General features: G+C 40.8%; 1 protein-coding gene across 2 annotated transcripts in view; it reads left to right on the top strand.

The window, feature by feature from the left end:
• The first annotated feature begins 288 nt into the window (after positions 1-288).
• The window catches only part of SLC44A3 (solute carrier family 44 member 3), a 40,671-nt gene continuing 21,596 nt past the window's right edge, over positions 289-19,363 (top strand). The window contains exons 1-10 of one of the 2 annotated variants that reach the window (XM_055725006.1): positions 289-557; positions 795-902; positions 3,378-3,520; positions 4,123-4,259; positions 5,625-5,718; positions 7,169-7,338; positions 7,870-7,959; positions 8,630-8,754; positions 10,362-10,548; positions 18,427-18,592. In XM_055725006.1, the coding sequence (XP_055580981.1) occupies positions 531-557; positions 795-902; positions 3,378-3,520; positions 4,123-4,259; positions 5,625-5,718; positions 7,169-7,338; positions 7,870-7,959; positions 8,630-8,754; positions 10,362-10,548; positions 18,427-18,592 (1,247 nt within the window). In that variant the 5' untranslated portion in view covers positions 289-530. The remainder of the gene's footprint in view (positions 558-794; positions 903-3,377; positions 3,521-4,122; positions 4,260-5,624; positions 5,719-7,168; positions 7,339-7,869; positions 7,960-8,629; positions 8,755-10,361; positions 10,549-18,426; positions 18,593-19,363) is intronic. The other variant, XM_055725007.1, reaches the window with a different exon arrangement.

Genomic DNA, 19,363 nt, shown 5'->3' with positions numbered 1-19,363 from the left:
CCGGCGCGGCCCCCAGCCCTGCCCCGCGGGAAGGAGGGTCCTGCCGCCGGGCCGGGACCCCTCAGCGCGGCGCGGGCCCCGGGAGCGGCGGGGCCGCCGCTCGGGCGCGTCCCGGCCCCGGGAGGCAGCGGGCCCGACGGCCCGGGGAAGGTGAGCGCCCGGCCGCAGGGCAGCCGAGTCCCACCGTCCCCTGGCCCGGCCGGCGCCTGGCCGTCGGGAGCGCAATCCCGTTTCCTCCCGCAAAGGCAGCGGGGCCGGGGCCCGCCCGCCGTGCGGCCCCGGGGGGAGCGCTCGGGACGCGGCCGGCAGTGCCCGGCCACAGCGGCAGGAGGAGCTGCCGGAGCTGCCGCCGCCCGGCCGGGCCGCTCCTCCCGGGCGGGCCCGGCCCCACGGCGCGCTCGGCGGGTGCCGGTGCCGTGCCCCAGCGAGCGTCGCCCCGCCGCGGCCGCCGAGCCGGCTGCGCCCCAGGCCCGCCTGCCGCCCCCACGCAGCCCGGCGGCGCGGCCCGGCCCTGCCCGGCGGGCGGGAGCATGGAGCGGCGCGGGGGCCGGCAGCAGGTGAGCGCGGGGCCGCAGCGGGGCCGGGGAGAGAAAGCGGGGCCGGCGGCGGGCGGTGCGGGGCGGTGCGGGGCGCGGCAGCGGTCCTGGCTATGGAGGGGCCGCGCCGCTGCGGGCGGGGAGCTGCCAGGTGCTCGGCGCTGAGTGCTCGGGTGTGAGCGCTCAGGAGCCCCAGCCGTCTGCAGTAACTGCACAGGAAGTTCGGGTTTCCCCCTTCTCTTTCTTTGTTTCGTTTAGGATTCTGGAGGCGGTGTTTCCGAACCGAGGGAGTGGAGACCAGCCGTTTACAGAAAGTGCACGGACACTCTCTGGCTGCTCCTCTTCTTCCTTTTCTGGGCTGGTTTGGTGAGCATGCTTTTTCTCTGGAAAAGAGGAGTCACATCCGGAGTTGGTGGGGTGCTGCACAGCGGCACCCTAAATCTAAACCGAAATGACCCTTGGCACAGGCGGTGGGGTCCCAGCACTGCGCTGGGGCAGAGCTGACCTTTGTGGTGGCATTTGTTGCGGTGGCTTACACAGACTTCTAAGCTCTTCCCATATGCTTTAGATGCCATGTATACACAGGGCAGGGTTATTTAGAATTCACTTTTGTGTAAATTAATCCAGGCTCTGACTGAGATCTTATTTTTACTTATCTCATTCACCGTAGTCTTGTTATCTTGCAACATGTCTGATGTTACGTCAAGTCACTGTCATTCCCGTGCTGAGAACAGCATGCAAGCTTTTGGCAACAGGCTTTGTATTTCTTAAGTGTGAATGTTTTTTTTCATGATATATCTGAGGCTACTCAGCATTCTCATGAATACACTATTAATCGGGTTTCAATTCAATTCCGAATAACTCCTGATGGGAGCTAATGCAGAAGAATATACACGCATTTTGAATACTGCAGGACAGGGTTTTTTACATACTGCCTTATGCTTAGTGCTTTGATCAGCAGAGAATGCCAAAATTTAAACCTGTCAGATGGTGAGGATTTAGAATTTGTATTTGTTTTCTCTCACTGTTTTCATTGCTCAGTTTCTGTGAAATAGCTTATTGCATACATGTATTTGTTTTCTTTTGTTTGATCTTATTTTTAAAAGATTTTAAAAAATGTGGTGACACTGATTTGTTCACACAGTGAAAAAAATTGAAACCACATTAGTAACTCTGTAGAAATGCATGTCACTGGCATGTATAGACACACCCCTCCAGCAGCCATAATGTCGTCTATTACTTAACAATATTTATGGCTTGTATCCAGCATTCTGCATTTAAAAAAAAATAATTCACATGTACACAGTATTTGACATACTGATGGCAATGAACCCGTAACATCCATCTTTAGAAGGAATGCCAGAATTTTTCTGAAAGGATATTTCAGGTTGAGTTGCAATGCCAGCTTATTTCTCCTTTTTCTTTTGAGAACAATTTAATTATTAACACATACTTGCTATGTAAATAAACTGAATCTGAAAATATTTGGTCACTGTAACAGATATCACATCCACAAGTAGTATGTCAGTGTTAATTGCAGAGTCTCTACAAATGTCTCCGTATTGAGATGGCATCAACATGCAGTCAAAATTAAAAAAATAATTATTATGTAAGTAGTTAGACTGCGAACGTGTAAGTGAAAATAATGCTACACTGGGGACTGAGGGAGCACATATTTACATGTTTGTGTATGAGACTCAGTTGTTGCCCAGATCCCATCTTTAGTCACAAGTGTTAAAGGTAGAATGATAAATAAAGGCTCTAAACCTTAAGTAAGAAGCAGTTGTGCTGGAGCTGTTATGTGCAGTCTGTCTCCAGCGCAGCTGATACTCAACAATATCCATGCAAAGTAGTAGTGGTTAATGTGGGACTGAGAAGACTTGCTGCTGCCAGCAGTTGGCATGTAGCCATAAAGCTTAGTGTATCGCCCTTGGTGTGTGTGAAATGTGGTTTACACCCCACGGGACAGACGAGACATTTAAATCACTGAGTTCTTCAAGAGCTGGAGTGCGAGTGCTGTAAATAAGCCTTTGGATAAAGGAGTGCTCAGGACTTGCCAGCTTCCCAGAAGAATTACTGCTTCTTAGCACTTGGAAAGGTTTTCCTCAAGGGGCTTTTTGGCCCTCACGAGGGGGTAGATGGGCAGGATTTAAGCTGTATTCCTAGGCTAGGTGTCTTATGTTGACTAAGGTTGCTGCTCCTTGGCCAGTGGAGGTGCTTAGTGGCCCCTGGGGTTTTCAGGGATCTGGCAGCAGAGCATCTAAAAGATCAGTGCAGTGTCACCGAAGTCCACAGTGTGGCTCCCTCGGGTTTTTCACACGTTTGAAGAATGCATCTTCCTGAAATTTCAGGTACCTGGATTTTAATTATACTTTATGTGCTTAAAATAGACCTTGATTAAATTCACTAGCAGCTGCAAGAGCTCAACATTTCAGCAGATATGTTGCCCAGGTGTGTCTTGAAGGGCACCCTGAAAAATGACAAGTAGCGAGCACATACAAAAAATTACCGTTTGAGTGACCTTGCCTAGTGACACGTGAACTTTGGTAGAGGCAGTATGTGGCAACTTACTAATGCTCTCCTATTATTTTAACCAGGACCCATATCTTTCTTCTCCTGTGGTACTCTGCTTAATATACTTTGAACAATAGACAATGGCGAGCTCTAAGGAGGCAATAGGGCTAAACTCGTCCATATGACTTGCTCTGGCCTTGTGCGGAGGAGTGGATTTTGGATTTAAATCTGTGCATCCACAAGACAAAAATGCATGGGTTAAAAGGAGTATTTATTGAAAGGAAAAGCTACTGTAGCATGATCTCACATTTAAAAATATTTTAACAGATGTTTATAACTGGCTATGCTGTGATGGCTGGTGCTGCAGAAAGACTTGTGCTTGGATATGACAGCTTCGGGAACATATGTGGTAGGAAGAACACTCCTGTAAAAGGGGCACCCCTTTCTGGACAGGACATGACTAATAAAAAGTAAGTATATCAGATAATGTCTAAATAAATCAAGTGTTTGAGAACTTAATAAGATAAAGATCTTCTAGTTGCCCATCATATACATATGTGTATATTTACTTGCTTATATTGAAAGGCAAAAAAAAAAAAAAAAGTGTGAGAATGGTGTGAAATGGTGAAACTAAATTAAAAAGTTAAGATAGAATTTGAAACTGTGCTACGTTGTTATGCTTTATGCTGGATGCTTCATGAGCAGGGTGTTAAACCTTCAGCCAAACCAGCAGTCATTTTATATGGCAAATCTTTGTACTACGGAAGTTTCATGTTGAAGTTCCCAGTCATTCTGTTGACTCCCATGAACTAGTCCTTATAGAATGGCACCCACTTTGGCACGCACTTTGGCAGCTTCTGATCCCGTTTAAGATCATAAAATGAAGTGTAAAAATGTAGCATGTTCTCAAATTGCTTCTTCTGATTCAAACTCCATTTTTTCCCATTCTGTGTGGAAAAACAGTTTCATTTGCTTTGTAACACTTTAGAAAGACGGAAAGAAGGCTCAAAATTTAAACCTATAAAAATCAGAAAGCTTGTTTTTTGAAAAGAGGATCTTTTTTTCTTTCTAGGTATGTGTTCTTTCTGAATTCATGCGGCCTGGAAATGCAGAGCCTCAGAATCAGTTCACTATCCTTGTGTGTGTCTAGTTGTCCACAAGAGCAACTCAACTCTTTGGAAGACCTCCAGAGTTTTGCAAGGAATAATGGTGTGCAACAGGGAATATGAATATCTTACTGTATCTGTAGAGTAGCTTTCACTTTGTTATTATGTTTGCTATGCTAGGGAGTAATCTCTTACCATTAATTTCCTGAGCAATATGTGGCAGGAGAAAGCAAAATGTCTAGTTTCTGCTTTATTTCAAAGCCATAGTTTCTAGAAATGTTACAACCTCTTATGCAAATTGAAAAACTGTTGATTAATTACTGCTCAAAGCTGAGATTATGCAGCAGAAAACTGGCTGCTGGGAATGAACTAGTGTAGTTTGATGCGGGTGCCAGTAGGTGCACAGAGGTCATCCACTATCTGCAAAACTTGTCCAACTGGTTCTTTTAAATTTAATTAAAATTATGGTGGAGTTATTAATTCCAGAGATACACAAGTGCTTTTACCCCTTTAGACATCTGATCCCAAAGTTTGCTATTCCACCTAGAATTTTTTTTTATTTTATTCTGCTGTTCAAGATGGATATGATGTCAAGTAGTGATTGTGCAGAACAGGCAGCTCCAGTTCATTTGTGTCCAACATGTAAATAAAATAACCTGTGGCCTAACCCTTATTCCGTAGGGTATACCTAAACTGCAGACCATATGAATATTAATGGCTATTTCTAATGGAGGTCAGAATTCCATTCTTTTTTGTTTGTTTTTTGTTTGGAAAGCATTGCCATTCAAATTTACAACATTTGTTTTAATTTCATTTTGGGGTAGTTTGCCATCATTTAATATGTACAGAAAGCTGTAAACACCTGTGATATTATATAAGTATTTTCAGTGTAACTGAATATAATTGCATGAAATCCCATTTACACGCTAAAACTGCTTGTTTATTTCCAGGGAGAGAAAACTATTGTGTTTTGAATGGCTTCAATGTATCCAGCCTTTCTTTCCCAGAAGCATTGTATAATGAAGCAGAATGTTATTAGCAGAGTACCTGTTAATATTTAGCCTAGAGCCCAGAAAATGTTAAGTTTCTGTATAGATATGTATTCTACTCTAAATCATGAGTGGCCTAGTTCTTCTATTGTAGCTTCTGTCATTTTAGGTTTTTCTGTTACCTTATCTTAATGAGTAAGGGTTAGAGCTGAAGTATCGCACTGTGGAACAAATAGTGTGCCCGCCCTCCAGCAAGATCCGTAAATGGTACCTATAGTTAAGTCTAGAAAGCAAAAGATTCCACAGAGGTTGCTTTAGATTTACTCAATTAACCCATTTGTTATTTACATTGCCACTGGAATATCAGACGAATATGGCCTGCTAAGGAATCAAAGCAGAAGTGTAAATAAAACTTGATTGATAACTTGTTTTCCCTAAAACTGTAAATAACATTACCATGGTTTTTTTCCCCTTCTTAGGTTCTTGTCTTTGTATTTACAACCTGAACATTTCCAGTTACACAGTAAATCCAAAGGCAGCTGAGCTGTGTCCCACACTGCCAGTTCCACCAAGGTAAGAATTACTAGGTACTTTACAACACCAGTGAGCCCAAACAGCTTTTTAAGGATTGTTAGTTCCTTATATGTTTTGTATTTGACTTGATGCCTTACAGTCAGAATGGTTTTTGCTTTATTTATTTTTGTGTCTGTATCATCGTGAGTTCTCATATGTGCCTGTGGACACTCCAGTGCCCTGTCCCACAAAATGAACAAGGACTGCATTCCTCTACCCTCTAGAGATTTTTCGTCTCCAAATCAGGAGATAAACACCATTTCAGGAGCAACTAATTTCCTGCCCAGACTTTTGCTCTCTCCCTTGATGCCAAGGAAGAGGAGCTGTGGTCTTGGGCCTTGCTTATTATCCTCAACACAGAAATTTCCATCAGAATAATTTCATAGCCAGCTGGCTTGAAGCCCAGGTCTGCGGATGGCATTGCCTTTAACATTTGGCATTTCTGAGTCAAGATCCTTAAACCCACGATTTTAAATTCCACTGTGTCATGAAAATACAGCAACGAATTGGAATCTCCGTGTTTGCTGAGCTAAGTCATCTGCTCTGAACAAGATAAAACAGAGGAAAGAAACAAACTGAAGTGAGCAGCAGTAAATTGATAAAAAATACTGTGTGTTTTACTTATTTCTTTGACATTTTAGGATTTTTCCTGTTTGGCAAGGAACTCAGCAAAGTTATTCATCTTGCAAAGTAAGATTTCATAATAGAAGCAAAGCTAGTCAGAGAAGTTTTTAACTGTTGATGAAAAAACCTCTCCTTTTTAGGTATGAATAAGTCTGTCTTGTAGCGCAGCACTGCCGAAGTGGGACAATAAATATATTCAGGAAGCTTGGCTGGGAGTGCCAAATAATTTTGTATGTAAATATGTGGTGGTGTTAATTGTACCTTACAAACGTTGTTTTGATGTGGCTTTTAGGATGCTTAAATGTCATAAGAGCAATGCAAAGTGTTTGTGGTCTAGAATTCTCTACAACAACATAGCTTACAGCTACGTTAGCATGATTTTAGGTTTTGCATAAACAGATGAGAGCAAAGCATGTGAAGCCAGGCTAGAATGGGAACAGGAGCTGCATGCTGATGGTGATTGAGATAGTAGTTCATTTTTCCCCCTAGGCTGATCTTGAATGGATGTTGTGGTAGAGTGATACAGGCACACGCTGCTAGGAGTCGTTTTGCAGATCAAACACAGAACTATGATTTGCAACAGACCGATCCCAGCCCCGTGCCCTGTTGTGTCGGACTCCATGTGCAAGGTCTCCTCCTGGGCCGGGAAGATGCCTGCTGGGTTACAGCTCAGACTGGCCAGCTGTGGCTGCACAGCTGTGTTGAGCATGCTGGCAGGGTGCTGCAGAGGCCTTGAAAGAGAATGGTGGAATGGATCTCTGTGGATTTGAAACTGTTTGATCAGTAATTAATATTTTTTACCACTTTTTTTTTTTTAACTTTCCAGTAAATCTTTTCCATTATTTAATCGATGTGTTCCACAAAATCCTGAATGCTATTCCAAATACGCGTCTGTCTTAATAAGTATGGTTAACGAAATGGACGTTTTTCACCGAATTCTGAGTGGAATATTGGCAGGAAGAGATACTGTGATAGGACTGATTGTCCTTGCGCTAGGTAAGATTATAAATAAAAAGTGAATATTAATATTCAATTAAAATATGAGATTTCAAATGTTTCTATTTATATTTTTAATCTAAAAGTGATTTTTTTTCATATTTTCTGGGCAGAGTTGTTTTTAAGAAAGAACGATTGAGTCTTGTCAGAAGGCATTTAATAAACCAGTGAAATACAGCTCTATGAAGTATCAGATTCTGTGTTCCTTGATATGATCATATACCTAATTTCAGGCGACTGTAAGAAATTTTTGTTGAAAAAAAATGGCATCAGCATGAACATTTTAACAAAATATTATTGAAAAGCTAGTGATTTCCAAGGTGAAATATTTCAGTTATAAGTTCATTATTAGTAAGTTACGCACAGATAACTGTGCATTTTAAATGTTAAAAATGTTGCCAGCTTTACTAAATGCTGCTGCTTTTGAGACCACTGTTTAAAAATAAAAGACCAAATTACACAAGAACTTTATATTTAAAGTAAATAAAAGTTAAATGGGTTGTAACACTCAAAATTTTGTGTATTTTTCAGCCTTCACTGTTATACTGGTTTTAGCCTTCAGATTCATTCGGACGCTTCTGGTCCATATTTTGATTGCACTGGTTGTATTTGGGTTGTTATGTAAGTATATTTATCTTTCAGCATACACTTAGTTGCATAGATCATCTCACTGAACTGGAGGAGAGGCGGTAACAAACAGCTATCCTTTTCCTCCATGGCCATCACCAGTAACCTTAAGCTTACCAGAGCCATTTCCAAGCTGAGCCCTGCTTGCTTTTTGGTGCCAAGGTCTGGCTGTGCTGTTCTAGCTGCTGAGTGTTGGGATGGTGATGGTTTTGGGGTTTTTATAAATGTCTGGAAACAACATTTCTTTTGGCAGATGAATGCGTTTGTGAAAATGCTGCTGTTTCAAAGGAAGTTTAGTGAAGTTTTCCATTGCCTGCTTTAGAAAGGGAGAACTATAGGAATGTGTCCAGCTAAAGCTTGTCGTTCCATGAAAGTTAGCTTTGTGTCTCCTCAATGAAATTACATGCCTGACCTTTAGAATAACTGCAAGGAAACCAAACTTTCTGCTGTGGTTTTACCTCAGATTAACGGGCCATTATGTGAATTTTCTCTGTGATCATTGATACTGTCTCTCTGCTGCGTGACACTATTTGTGAGCTGAGCTGGGGCTAGACGGGAGGGCGAGCGGCTGGCGAGGGTGGCCGGGCAGGTGACAGCCTACCAACCGCAGTGTGCCACAGCCGGGGGAGCACTGCCCCCCCTCACGCTGCTCCTGTCTGCTCAGTTGTCTCAGGTGTTCTCTGGTGGCTCTATTACGACTACAGGAATGATCCCAGCACTGAATTGGAAACAGAAAAGGAAAATGTCAAGTTTCTACTTGGATATGCTATCTTCTCAACAATAGTTACCGTAAGTAGCATTTTACCCTAAGCAATGGCAGAGGCTGTAACTTGAAAACTTGAACTACAGTGGTTCTGCAACCGTACAAATAATTCCTCGTTCCTTTCAAATGTGAAAATGAGAATAAATTATAAGATCTGCTTACAGTCATTTAAATAGTTTTAGATCTTCATTGTGGCATTTGTTTGTCAGCATAGGGCTGTGCCACAGTTCAGACCTGTACAAGCAGTGTTTGCACTGGTGGTGTAGAAATGCAAGGATTTTATTCCATCCCCGCTCTCTGCACCAGCTAACTGGAGAGCCATGTTGAGTGAACAGAGGGGCATGGGCTCAATATGAACGTGAGACCTGTGGATTCAGCCTACCCTGTCAGCAGGAGAAAGGGGTGGCAGCTCTTTTAGACAGTGGAAGGGGTAGTAAAGCACAGCCAGCAGTGTCTAGGCCACAGGTTATGGGGTTAAATTCTGCTTTTCTCTTACTGATCTTGTTTTCCAACAGAAAATCTGAGTGTGGCTTGCAACTTTTAAAGTGATTTTTATTTTTTTCACTCTGATATCGCGATGTTAAAGGAGTCATTGCTCAATGTGAGTGTACAGGCAATTTGTATTTCATGAGATACTGTCAAAATTATTATTCTTCTGTTTTCTTAGAGCAGAGTAAGATCCATAGACTGGAATTCACCAGGTATGAGCAGGCTGTCAGTTTACAGTGACAAATACGTATGTGTCACAGATCACTTTTTTTTTTCATATCCTCTGTAAGTTATGACTTTTTTACTTCTGTTGATAGTAAAGGAGTAAGAAAAGGGGTATTTGTATGCACGTGTGTTCCAGTACAACTGACTGCAGAACTATGGGAACATCTCCTGCTGCAGATTACACTTCTCTTCAAAGCTGGTAGCTTCCTTCTAGAACATGCAAGAAAACTAGTGAAGCAGCTGTCACTTGTTGCATCTGTTACTATATAGATGCCAACCTCTCTTTTAATTGCTGTTCATGGTTCCTTGTTGTATACAAAGAACTGGGGACATTGTGGAGGTTTTGGCTTGGGGTTTTGCTGTTGTTGGTTGATTTTTTTTTTTAATTTAGGAAAAAGATAATTTGTTTGAATGAGGCTTCATTTTATGTCTGCTTGGCTTTCGTACATACACAGCTCTCAAATTAGTTTGGTTGTGCTATTGTCCTTTCTGCAGAAAAGGACTGGTCCTCCTACCATTGTGAACAGTGGCAAGCTGACCTGAGTAGGAAGAAAGTGTAAATGTTCATGACATACAGGGCATGTGAAAGCAACATGTAGTGTGTAATGTACATTTTTTTTTGCTATAAAGCAAAACAGACTGCTTCCATCCGGTGAATTACAGGTTTTTGAAACCTATTTTGTTTAAAAAACCCCAGCATTAATGATTTTAGAAAACCAGATTTTAAGAGCCACAGGCTCTTTGAGAATATAGGCAGTGTCTCAGAAAGCTTTTCCAGTGTGCAGTAAGTTTGTGTAAAATACCTTGCTGTTGTGTCCTTGTGAAATCTTTACACACCCCCTGATCCCACGTTTGACAACATTGATACTTTTCTTAAGGAAAAAAACCCACCAATTCATCTTTTTATTTCCTTTAACAGGTTGTTCTGCTTTCCCTTATACTTGTACTGAGAAAAAGGCTTCAGTTCACTGTACAGCTTTTTCGGATTGTTGGTAAAATCATTGGCAGAATTCCTTTCCTCCTGTTCCAACCAGTCTGGACCTTTCTGATTCTCATTGCATTCTGGGTGTTTTGGGTTGCTGTACTACTTAGCTTGGGAACTGCAGGTAAGTAGTTTTAAGTAAACTTTCCATGTTTTTGGATGAATGCTTTCTGTTTCCTAAGTTCCCTTCTGAAGTCTGGGACCACCTGCTGTTAGTGTACAAATTGTGGGCTAGCATTATTACACAGCTGCGTTACTCTTTTCTTTCTTTATCTATTTTTCCCCCCATTTGTTGGAGTCTTTGACTTTGCCATAGCTCTGTGAGTCACAGCACTATAGAAGAGAGATTTTTGCCCCTATATGTGGACTGGACTTCAGTGTTGTTCTTTCTCAGTTATTTAATTTATGATTATATTGTGGTAGATATGGTGTGTGTTTGATGTATTTAAATGAAGAAAGTAACAGAAGGGAAGAGACAGCTTTTAGTGCAGTTGTTATGAAACAAGAATGTTCATCTCCTCTGACTCCAGTTGTCATGGAGGCAGAATGTTGTTTCTGAGCACTAGTTCGGTGACAACTGCTATTATTTAGACTGGTATGACAGTATTTGGATTAATCCAGAGGTTCTTGCTGTTGTAGGTGAGGTGCTCTGTAGAAACAGTCTATCACTGTGAAAGATCTATAAGAACAGATTTTGTGTATGGAAGTGGTATTACTGAGGGATATAGCGCTATAAGATCTGTCACTGATTGAAGCGGGGTAATTTGGACACTGTCCCTTGGCCCAGCACCACACCATCCAATGGAAGGAGGGAGTAGTTCTTCTCTGCAACATCAACCAAAGGGAAGCTCAACTCTGTGTAGTTCTGGGGATAACTCCTCATGCAGACATTAGCCTTTATACCCAGGAAGCATTATGATTTGGAGATTGGTTTGGTTTTTTTTTAATTTTAAATTTCCAGGACCACTGCTAGGGTCAGTTGTTGTTCTTTGGGTTGGAGCTGCCATAGAGTTGATGTGGATGGAGGCAGTTGTTTGTCATTCCCGTATTTCCCATTTTATTTTATTTTGTGTTTCCACCATCCCTTGAGACAGTGGCTACAGTAGCTCCTCTGTACAGGCTTACAGATCCCTATTAGGCCAGAAAAGCCTTCAGCCTTTCTGCAGCTGAGCCCATTGGCAAAACTGGCAGTATTTCCCACCTCCATGGGTCGGGTACCTTACTCCTCTTCTATCACAACTGCTTCCATCTCATTCTTACCCTGTTAATTTTGGCCCTATACAAGACCCCCTTCACTTGTAACATGAGATTCCATCTGTCCGAGTCCATGCTGGCATTGCAAATCACTCAGCCATTGCTTAGGCTAGGCTAGGGTGTGTTTCCCTCCAGCTTTCACTGGAGAGTCATGTAGGTTTGTGAGGGGGTCTCTCTGCTGCCTTTCCCCCAGTAGCTCATGTCTGTCAGAAATGGTTGCTTGAAGCACTATGTCTGGTTGATAACCTGCTTCTGCTGCAAAAGGGTCAGACCCAGCAAGGCCAAATGTCCGACCTGCAGTCTCTTTGTGAGTTGTTCCTGGCTGACTAAATAGTCAAGCAGGTTCAGTTTGCCTTAGGTGTCATGGATATTCCTTCTCCATGCTCCTGTGGGTTGGATTTTCCCTTTACAGAGGCAGCATTATGTGCTAGACACAGCTTTGTGTGGTTGTTACCTTTTCTGTAAAATCTTCATCTCATTTATGCACATACCAGCCAGGCAGCAGTGATTTCAAACTGGCCTTGTGGGGTACCTTATCACTGGTTCAGACCAGCTCTTTATAGAAAGAAGCATCTCCTGAGCTATCAACCAGCTGTTCATTTCATGCACCTGCTTGGATCAGATGCAATTTAACATAAACATTAACTATAGTAAATCTAATAGCAGGTAAATAAAATTAATTATGACCCACAGATTTTCTAAATATATAATTGACAATAACTGTTAGAGGAAATATTGTATCCTTGATGTTAAGCTGAGCTGGCCTGTTACCCACAGGAAAATTCACTGGTACTCTTGATATGCACGCATAAGGATGTGAAGCTTGCCCATGTTAGACCTAAATTTAGAAAATGCCAGCTGAGACTGTTGTATTCAAAAGCTTTTGGAAATTCAGCAATCATTAGAAGAGCAGAAATATTTTAGTTCATATGACAGAAACAGCTTGATGAGGAGTGCAGGATGGGGAGCTAGCCAGGTATTTCCTGGATGCTTTTACAAGCTTCACAGGAGTAGTGACTTGCATTATTATATGAGAGCAAATTCTACATGTATTCACTGAGAAATAAAACCCAATGAAAAATGCCTTGGAGAGGCTTTTTATGCTTTTTCCATGTTGTGCCATTTTCCTTCGTTGACTATATTCCGTTTCCTGCTAGACATTTCCATGCAACTTTTTTTTTTTTTTCTGCCTGCTTGGAGCGTAGGATTCAAACCATTTATGACCTGCTGTTACATTCATAGCACAGCACATGTCTCTTAACTCAGAGGTATTTTATTTTTTGTCTTTTCCTTAGCATAATAGGAGTGCTGATGTTTCCAGTGAGTGATACAAACAGTACAGTACAGAAGGTAGCATAATCTTGCTGCACAGTAGAGCTATGTCAAAGTTTCTAGGAAGCTCTCAGATTTGAAAGAATTGACTTTTTGCAGATTTAGCATAAGAAGGGAAAGGCACTTAACTGTCAATATATTGCTCATATGAGGATTCTAGTAAAACATATGTTTTGACTGAGATCTGCCAGGATGTTTTTAGTATAGTCATCAGTCCTTGTAAGCTTTTTCTGTTACAGTTAACATGCTAATGTTTAAGAAGAGAAAGTGCATTTGATAATAAATAATCCAAATCAATTCTAAGCTATGGGCTAAGCATGAATGCAGATAGAAAAGTACAACTTTCCATATTCGATTATTTTTCCGGTTAAAACTCGGTTCTATTAATTTAATAACTTGTAATTACTGATTTTGTTAGGCTGTCTATGTTAAATAGTAGCAGTTGTTGCCCAACAGGTGTAAACTTGTTAGCAAAGTTCAGGGGCTGAGGTGTTTCTGTCAGTACCACGTACATGACAGAGCACCAGTGCCCGCTAGGTGCCGATGGAGGAGCGTGAGAAAGTTTCTTCCGAATCTGCTGGTTGTTTACAGCCACTCTGGTTACAGAGTAACTCCTGCTGAGAGGAGTTTGAAGACAACAATGGCAATTTTAGCCTTTTAATGATCTGGGGAGCTTTTATCCGGCCCTCAGATTGAGATTTGTCGACGTGACATAGGAGGTCGATGTCAGCAAGAAGTATGATAGTTGTTTGGATTTCCAGTCCATACTGTGCCTCAGATTTATTTTGTGGTTCAAAACTTGGCCAAATGAACAGTACACTAGATTTGGTATTCAGAATATTTCTTTAGATTTTTATTTCAAATTTTCAACCGAAATAAGAGTCCTCTGAAATGCTGCCTGTTAAAGCAGCTCACAGTAAGGTGGCTCACTGGGGATTGTTTTGCTGTTCTAGGATGGTGAGCACTTACACATCCTGTAAAAACAAGTACCTGTAGTACTGTATGGTTAATAACGCATTGGCAAAAGTGTTTTGTGTCTTCTACAGGTTTTCTGCAATTGCCCTGTAAATGGAAGATGTGTCTTTTGATTTTGAGTTTTGAGGTTTTTGCAACAGCTAAGAGTACTTCTCTGAAGGTCTCCCAAGATACGTTCCCTTTGAGCAATTTGTTTTCTCCATTGACAAATAGCTGCCTATCCAGGATTCAGTGTAAAATATAGGTGATGGTTTTCTTGGTTTTTGACACTTTGCCTTGTTGTTTTCACAAATATATTTTCTGGGGATATGCAGAAATTTAAAATGCAAATATACCAAGAAAGCTGAAAAAATGAAATGTTTACGAAGACACTAGTCTTTTGTCTAATACAGAGAGGCAAGTAAAATTGCCTTGCTGCTGTGCTGCACCTGTTCTTAACATTTTGCTTGAATCTTCACTAGTTATATAATATTTATAGCATCCCTGCATCTTACAGCTCTGGAGCACTTGATCCTTGCTTCAGCTGTGGTGCACCTGATCATTATGCGACCTTATTTACATCCCCTCCAAAAGTTAGTGTTACTCTGAGAAAAGACTTAACTTCTTGGGAGCTGTAGAAAACTATAGCCCGCACTTGGAAAGGTACTTATGCACATGACTAACTTGAAACACAAGGATAATCCTATTAAAATCAGTGGGACTGCTTAGGCATTTTAAGGTAGGCACCTGCTTAAGTACCTTGGTAATTCGGAATCCGTAAGAGCAGCAGAGACTGAGTGAATTCCAGACCTAGAAAACTAGGAGCAATGCCAAGACTCCACCAGACCTGAGACAGCACTAACAATGGCACCAGTTAGAACCATTAGCTGGCTAGGAATGGAATTCAGCTGTGCTTTGGAAAAGCTGATATGTCTTAGGGTTATTGAGTCTTATTGTTTGCTAATTTGTGCAATATCTCACTGCAGAACTGAGGTTGCCATGTGGCACAGCTTCCCAGTGTGCAGGAGCTGTGAAATCCACATGGCATAAATACTATGCATGTAATGTGGGATGAGAAGGCAGTGTGAGATTCTCATGTAATGAAGGTGCATCCTACAGGCAAGTGAGCAATAAAAATGCCACATAAAGCTGTGCAGCAGCAAAATCAGCAATAAAAAAGTACTTCCTGCAGGGTCTTTGACATTCCAGTTACAATCAGCTAGCTTAGCTGTAAATACCACTTAATGGAAAAAATAACACAATAAATTCTGTTGCAGGAAGCTTGAAGATTCAATGTATGATGCCAGAACTTTTCTTCACTTTGCAGTGGGAAGGGCACATCATATTTTCATGTTAACAGGAACTGATAAACCGGCTCTCGGTATTTTTTGGTCAGTGGTTCTTTGTTTCTGATAAGGAAATTGCTGGACTAGACTTGCCAGGAATTTTTGTCCCTTACAGCCGCCTACTGCTCCAGGCATCAGCAAAACCTTGCAGAAGCAGTTGCTGAGTAAGAGCATCTGACATAAGTCTAAAAGCACCAAAATATAGCTAATGAAACTGCGTGTGCACACTGCCTTTTGTATCACTGTGTTGCTGTGCCGACTGACATAATGGCACAGCACTGGGCTGCGGTCAGGTGGAGAAACTTCTGAATTCTGCTGCAAACACTTATGCCTGTTTGCCTTGCTAACAAAACTTCTTTTGAAGTATTTGCAGCAGATCAACATTTGTACTGATCAGAGGTTTTCGGATTCGGTGATTCAGCTGTAGGGACTTCAGGTCTTTACTGACTTCTTAATGTTATCACTAAGAGTGTATACCAGCAAGATTTGTGATTATGCAGTTGGAGAAAAATATTCTGTTGACAAATTAAACCATATTTCAAGGCTTTGTTGAGAAAGTTTAGCTTCTGTGAACAGATAGATCACAGAGGAGTGATGAAGAAAATGACATCGACTTTTCTCAACAGTGTATCTAGGATAGTTTTAAAGTTTACCTGTGCTACTAAGACTGACATATGAAAAATAGCATTGCGTGTAATTCTGTTGACAAAATTACGCTTGCGTGGTAGGCCCAAACAACTGGGAATCAGTTGAACACAAAAGTTTACATTGGTAAGCAGATTTCCATGAAGTAACAACAAGAGTTTTACCATACCTAGACAGCAAAGTGATCAATGGTGAACTCACAGGTGTGTGTGCCCGATTTCTATGCAGCAGAGCACAGCACTGTGCACAAGCACATGTGTAAGATTGGCCAGGAAAGACAAAGCCATTACTGTTGTTACTGCAGGTGGTTATTTCAGCAGGCTGGTAAAAAGCAAGCAGAATTAGTTTACCATATGTACATTTGTCAGCCTTAATGATACAATGGCAAAGCCTGAAATATGCCTTTTTTGGAAAAGAAATGTTCGGGTGGATTGTATGGTGAAAAATGTGCTTAATTCTGCTACCAAATGGCATAATGTCTTTGCATAAAAATGGAGAGGTAGGAGACCTTCTTATATCTCATTGACCTATCATTTACATAAGTTCTCTCAGTAAGTGCTATAGGCTATAGTTAATGAGCATATTTGGCTGGTTGTGAGTGCTGCAGGAAAATGACAGTCTAGAACCTCTGGAAGAAGTAAGGGAGATGAAAAATCCCATGAATTCAGAATGGTATAGTGCATAGTTTAGTTTAGTTTAGTGAAGAAATGAATCCATCCTCAAATATTCCCCTTAAAAAAAAAAAAAAAAGGGCAAAAAAAGCTTTTGTGTCCAAGCTTAAAACCAAGGAGGCATGTGATGGGGAGGAGTGGCCGAGAGTTTGTGAGAAGAGATCTGAGTAGTAGCTTTTTCACACTATCAAATATCTTGTTTTTCAAAGGCTTAAAATAAATTTGAATATAAAGGAAGCAACAATATTTCTGTGGGTGACCAACCATACAGCACTGCAAAGAGCTTGCCTGTTTGGCTAAAACTGATAAAGTTTCAGAAAATAAAATATTTAGAATACATGTCTGTGTTTATGTGCCCACATAACATTTTTTGATCCTTTCAAAACACTTTAAAATAATTCTGCAGTGCTACGATGGAGTAGATGAATATTGTTAATAATTTACAGACAAACAGACTTTGGTTCTGAAGACTTACAAAGCTTGTCTAAACCTGATGGTATTGCTGAAAGCAAATCTTTATTGTTTTTACTTTCAGCTATCCTTGAGTATGAACTCTGTGGCTATAAAAAAAAACAGGAGAGAAATAAGTGAACCATTTCACAGATAACATTGTATCTGTGGTAGTTTTGAACTTGAAGGCGGAGTGCTGTCCTGTGGGAGAACATAGAATCATTTTGTATGGAAAAGACCTTTAAGATCATCAAGTCCAGCCATTAACCTAACACTGCCGAGTCCACCAAATGAATACATGAAGTATTAAAGCTTAAGTTATAATGCTCTTCTACCAGTAATAGGCAATTCCATCTCTATTTCTTTCATGGAGTTTGAATAAAAAACTACTCACCTCCAGAGTTCATTTTACTCTGTGAACATGTTTATCTTTAAGGTTAATAGATAAGGCTTGGTAAACTAAAAAAATAGCAGTTCATGCACCTAGAGACTTTTCCCTAGGAACAAATGTCCAAATGCCATTATCCCCTGATAGACTTCAGAGTCAAGTGGCATAAATAGGATTGCATAGACAAAGGTCTGGTTGCTAAGTTATCTGATTTACCCCCACCTTTTGTGAAAAGCCACCTACTGAATATGGAATGAATTATTTGTTATTAACAGAAGGGTTCCTGAATACAGTCATAGCATTGGACCATATACTCCCATACAGGTGTCTTGTCTTTTCTTTTCTTTTTTTTTTTTTGAGAGGCTACCTGTACGTGCCAGTATTTTGCACGAAGATTGCAAAGTATGGAGAGCAGCAAACTATTTGCCATGTTTCTAATTAGTAATAGTAATTAAAATAATAATTTTATTTTGTTGCAATGGTACGTTATGCGTCCTTAAGTTTTCTGCTTTCTCTTGTGCTTCTTATAGAAAAAATCTAAAGCATTTCATAACTGACTATGAGCTTATTTCAAATTCGAATGAAGAAAATTAAGACCTCAGTTACTTTTGAATCATTTGATTACTGAAACATTAAGTAATATTTTCTCAGAAATCTTTACTAATTCATAGCTGTTCTTTTATTAGCAGCTCTGTCTCAATCCCAATTTAAAGCCAAGCTTTTGCTTTTTGTAAGATGTCATTTTTCAAAATTCTATTTGAATTACAAAATTTTGGGTCTCTGACTCTGTTAAATAGATAAATTCAGGTGCTATTTCTTTTTTTTTAATATAATTTTATTGAAGAAAAGGAAAAGAGTACAGAAGCACTTAGATGTAGTTCATTTTGTTGTGGTGTTGTTTTTGTTGTTTTTTCTTTTGTCTGGTGTGTTATAATAATACAGTGGTGTAATCCCACCTCCAGGTACTGCACAGACTACTTCAGGAGGACAAGTAGAATACAGAGCTCTGTCTGGAATTTGCTACATGGCATGGTATCATTTCGTTGGCCTTATCTGGACCAGTGAATTCATTCTTGCCTGTCAGCAAATGACAGTTGCTGGGGCAGTGGTTACTTGTTACTTCAACAGGTGAGTATAGAACTGCCCCCGTACAGTTTTGGGGATTCTCCAGCATTTACTTTAGTCTTTTTCTAGGCAAAATAGTTTTGAATAGACTACAGACTGCAGTTTATGTCAGTATCTTGGAATCCAATTTAATATGAAATAATGTTCCTTGCTGCATGATCTTGAGTAAGATTTTACAATGTGTATATTAATGTGACTCACCCCCACTTCTGGAGTTACCAGGCCAAACTGAGCTTGATACAAGACACTAGAGCTCAGCTGACTGGTGAAACTGCCATTCGGAAGGCACAGGCTGCATGTGACCCTTTTCCAGGAGACTGCATTAGCTCCAAATGGAGATGCAATATATAGCTCCTTGGTAATTTTGTGTATTCGTAGGCAGTTCGACCTCTTCCTACATGTTCATCCCTGCTTTGGGTTTCCATTTGTTCTGACTGCAAAAATGCCTAGTTTGCTACTCGGGCTTTTTTGTTGTTTTGTGTTTTTTTAAAAATTATTTATTCTGTGCAGATATATTCAGTTAACTGTAAATGCTTTAACACCACTGTTAAGAATTTAGAGATGTGTGAACAAACTTCCTCAAATTTTGTATTGCCTGAAACGTAAATGTGGGGGAAAGAAGGAAAAATATCTACTTTCATGATGTATACTGGTTTCTTAGACTTGCTATATTGTAAAATGAAATTAAATTGGTTTCGTGCACTAAAGCAGTGCTATCCTGCCATTGCAGGGTAAGATTTAAATTTCACAATACATTGTTGAGTTTTTTCACAG

Source organism: Falco cherrug, chromosome 12 (assembly GCF_023634085.1).
Source record: "Falco cherrug isolate bFalChe1 chromosome 12, bFalChe1.pri, whole genome shotgun sequence".
NCBI classification, from domain to species: Eukaryota; Metazoa; Chordata; class Aves; order Falconiformes; family Falconidae; genus Falco; species Falco cherrug.
The sequence above is the reverse complement of the archived record's forward strand: the minus strand, read 5'-3'. Positions and strand labels throughout refer to the sequence as shown.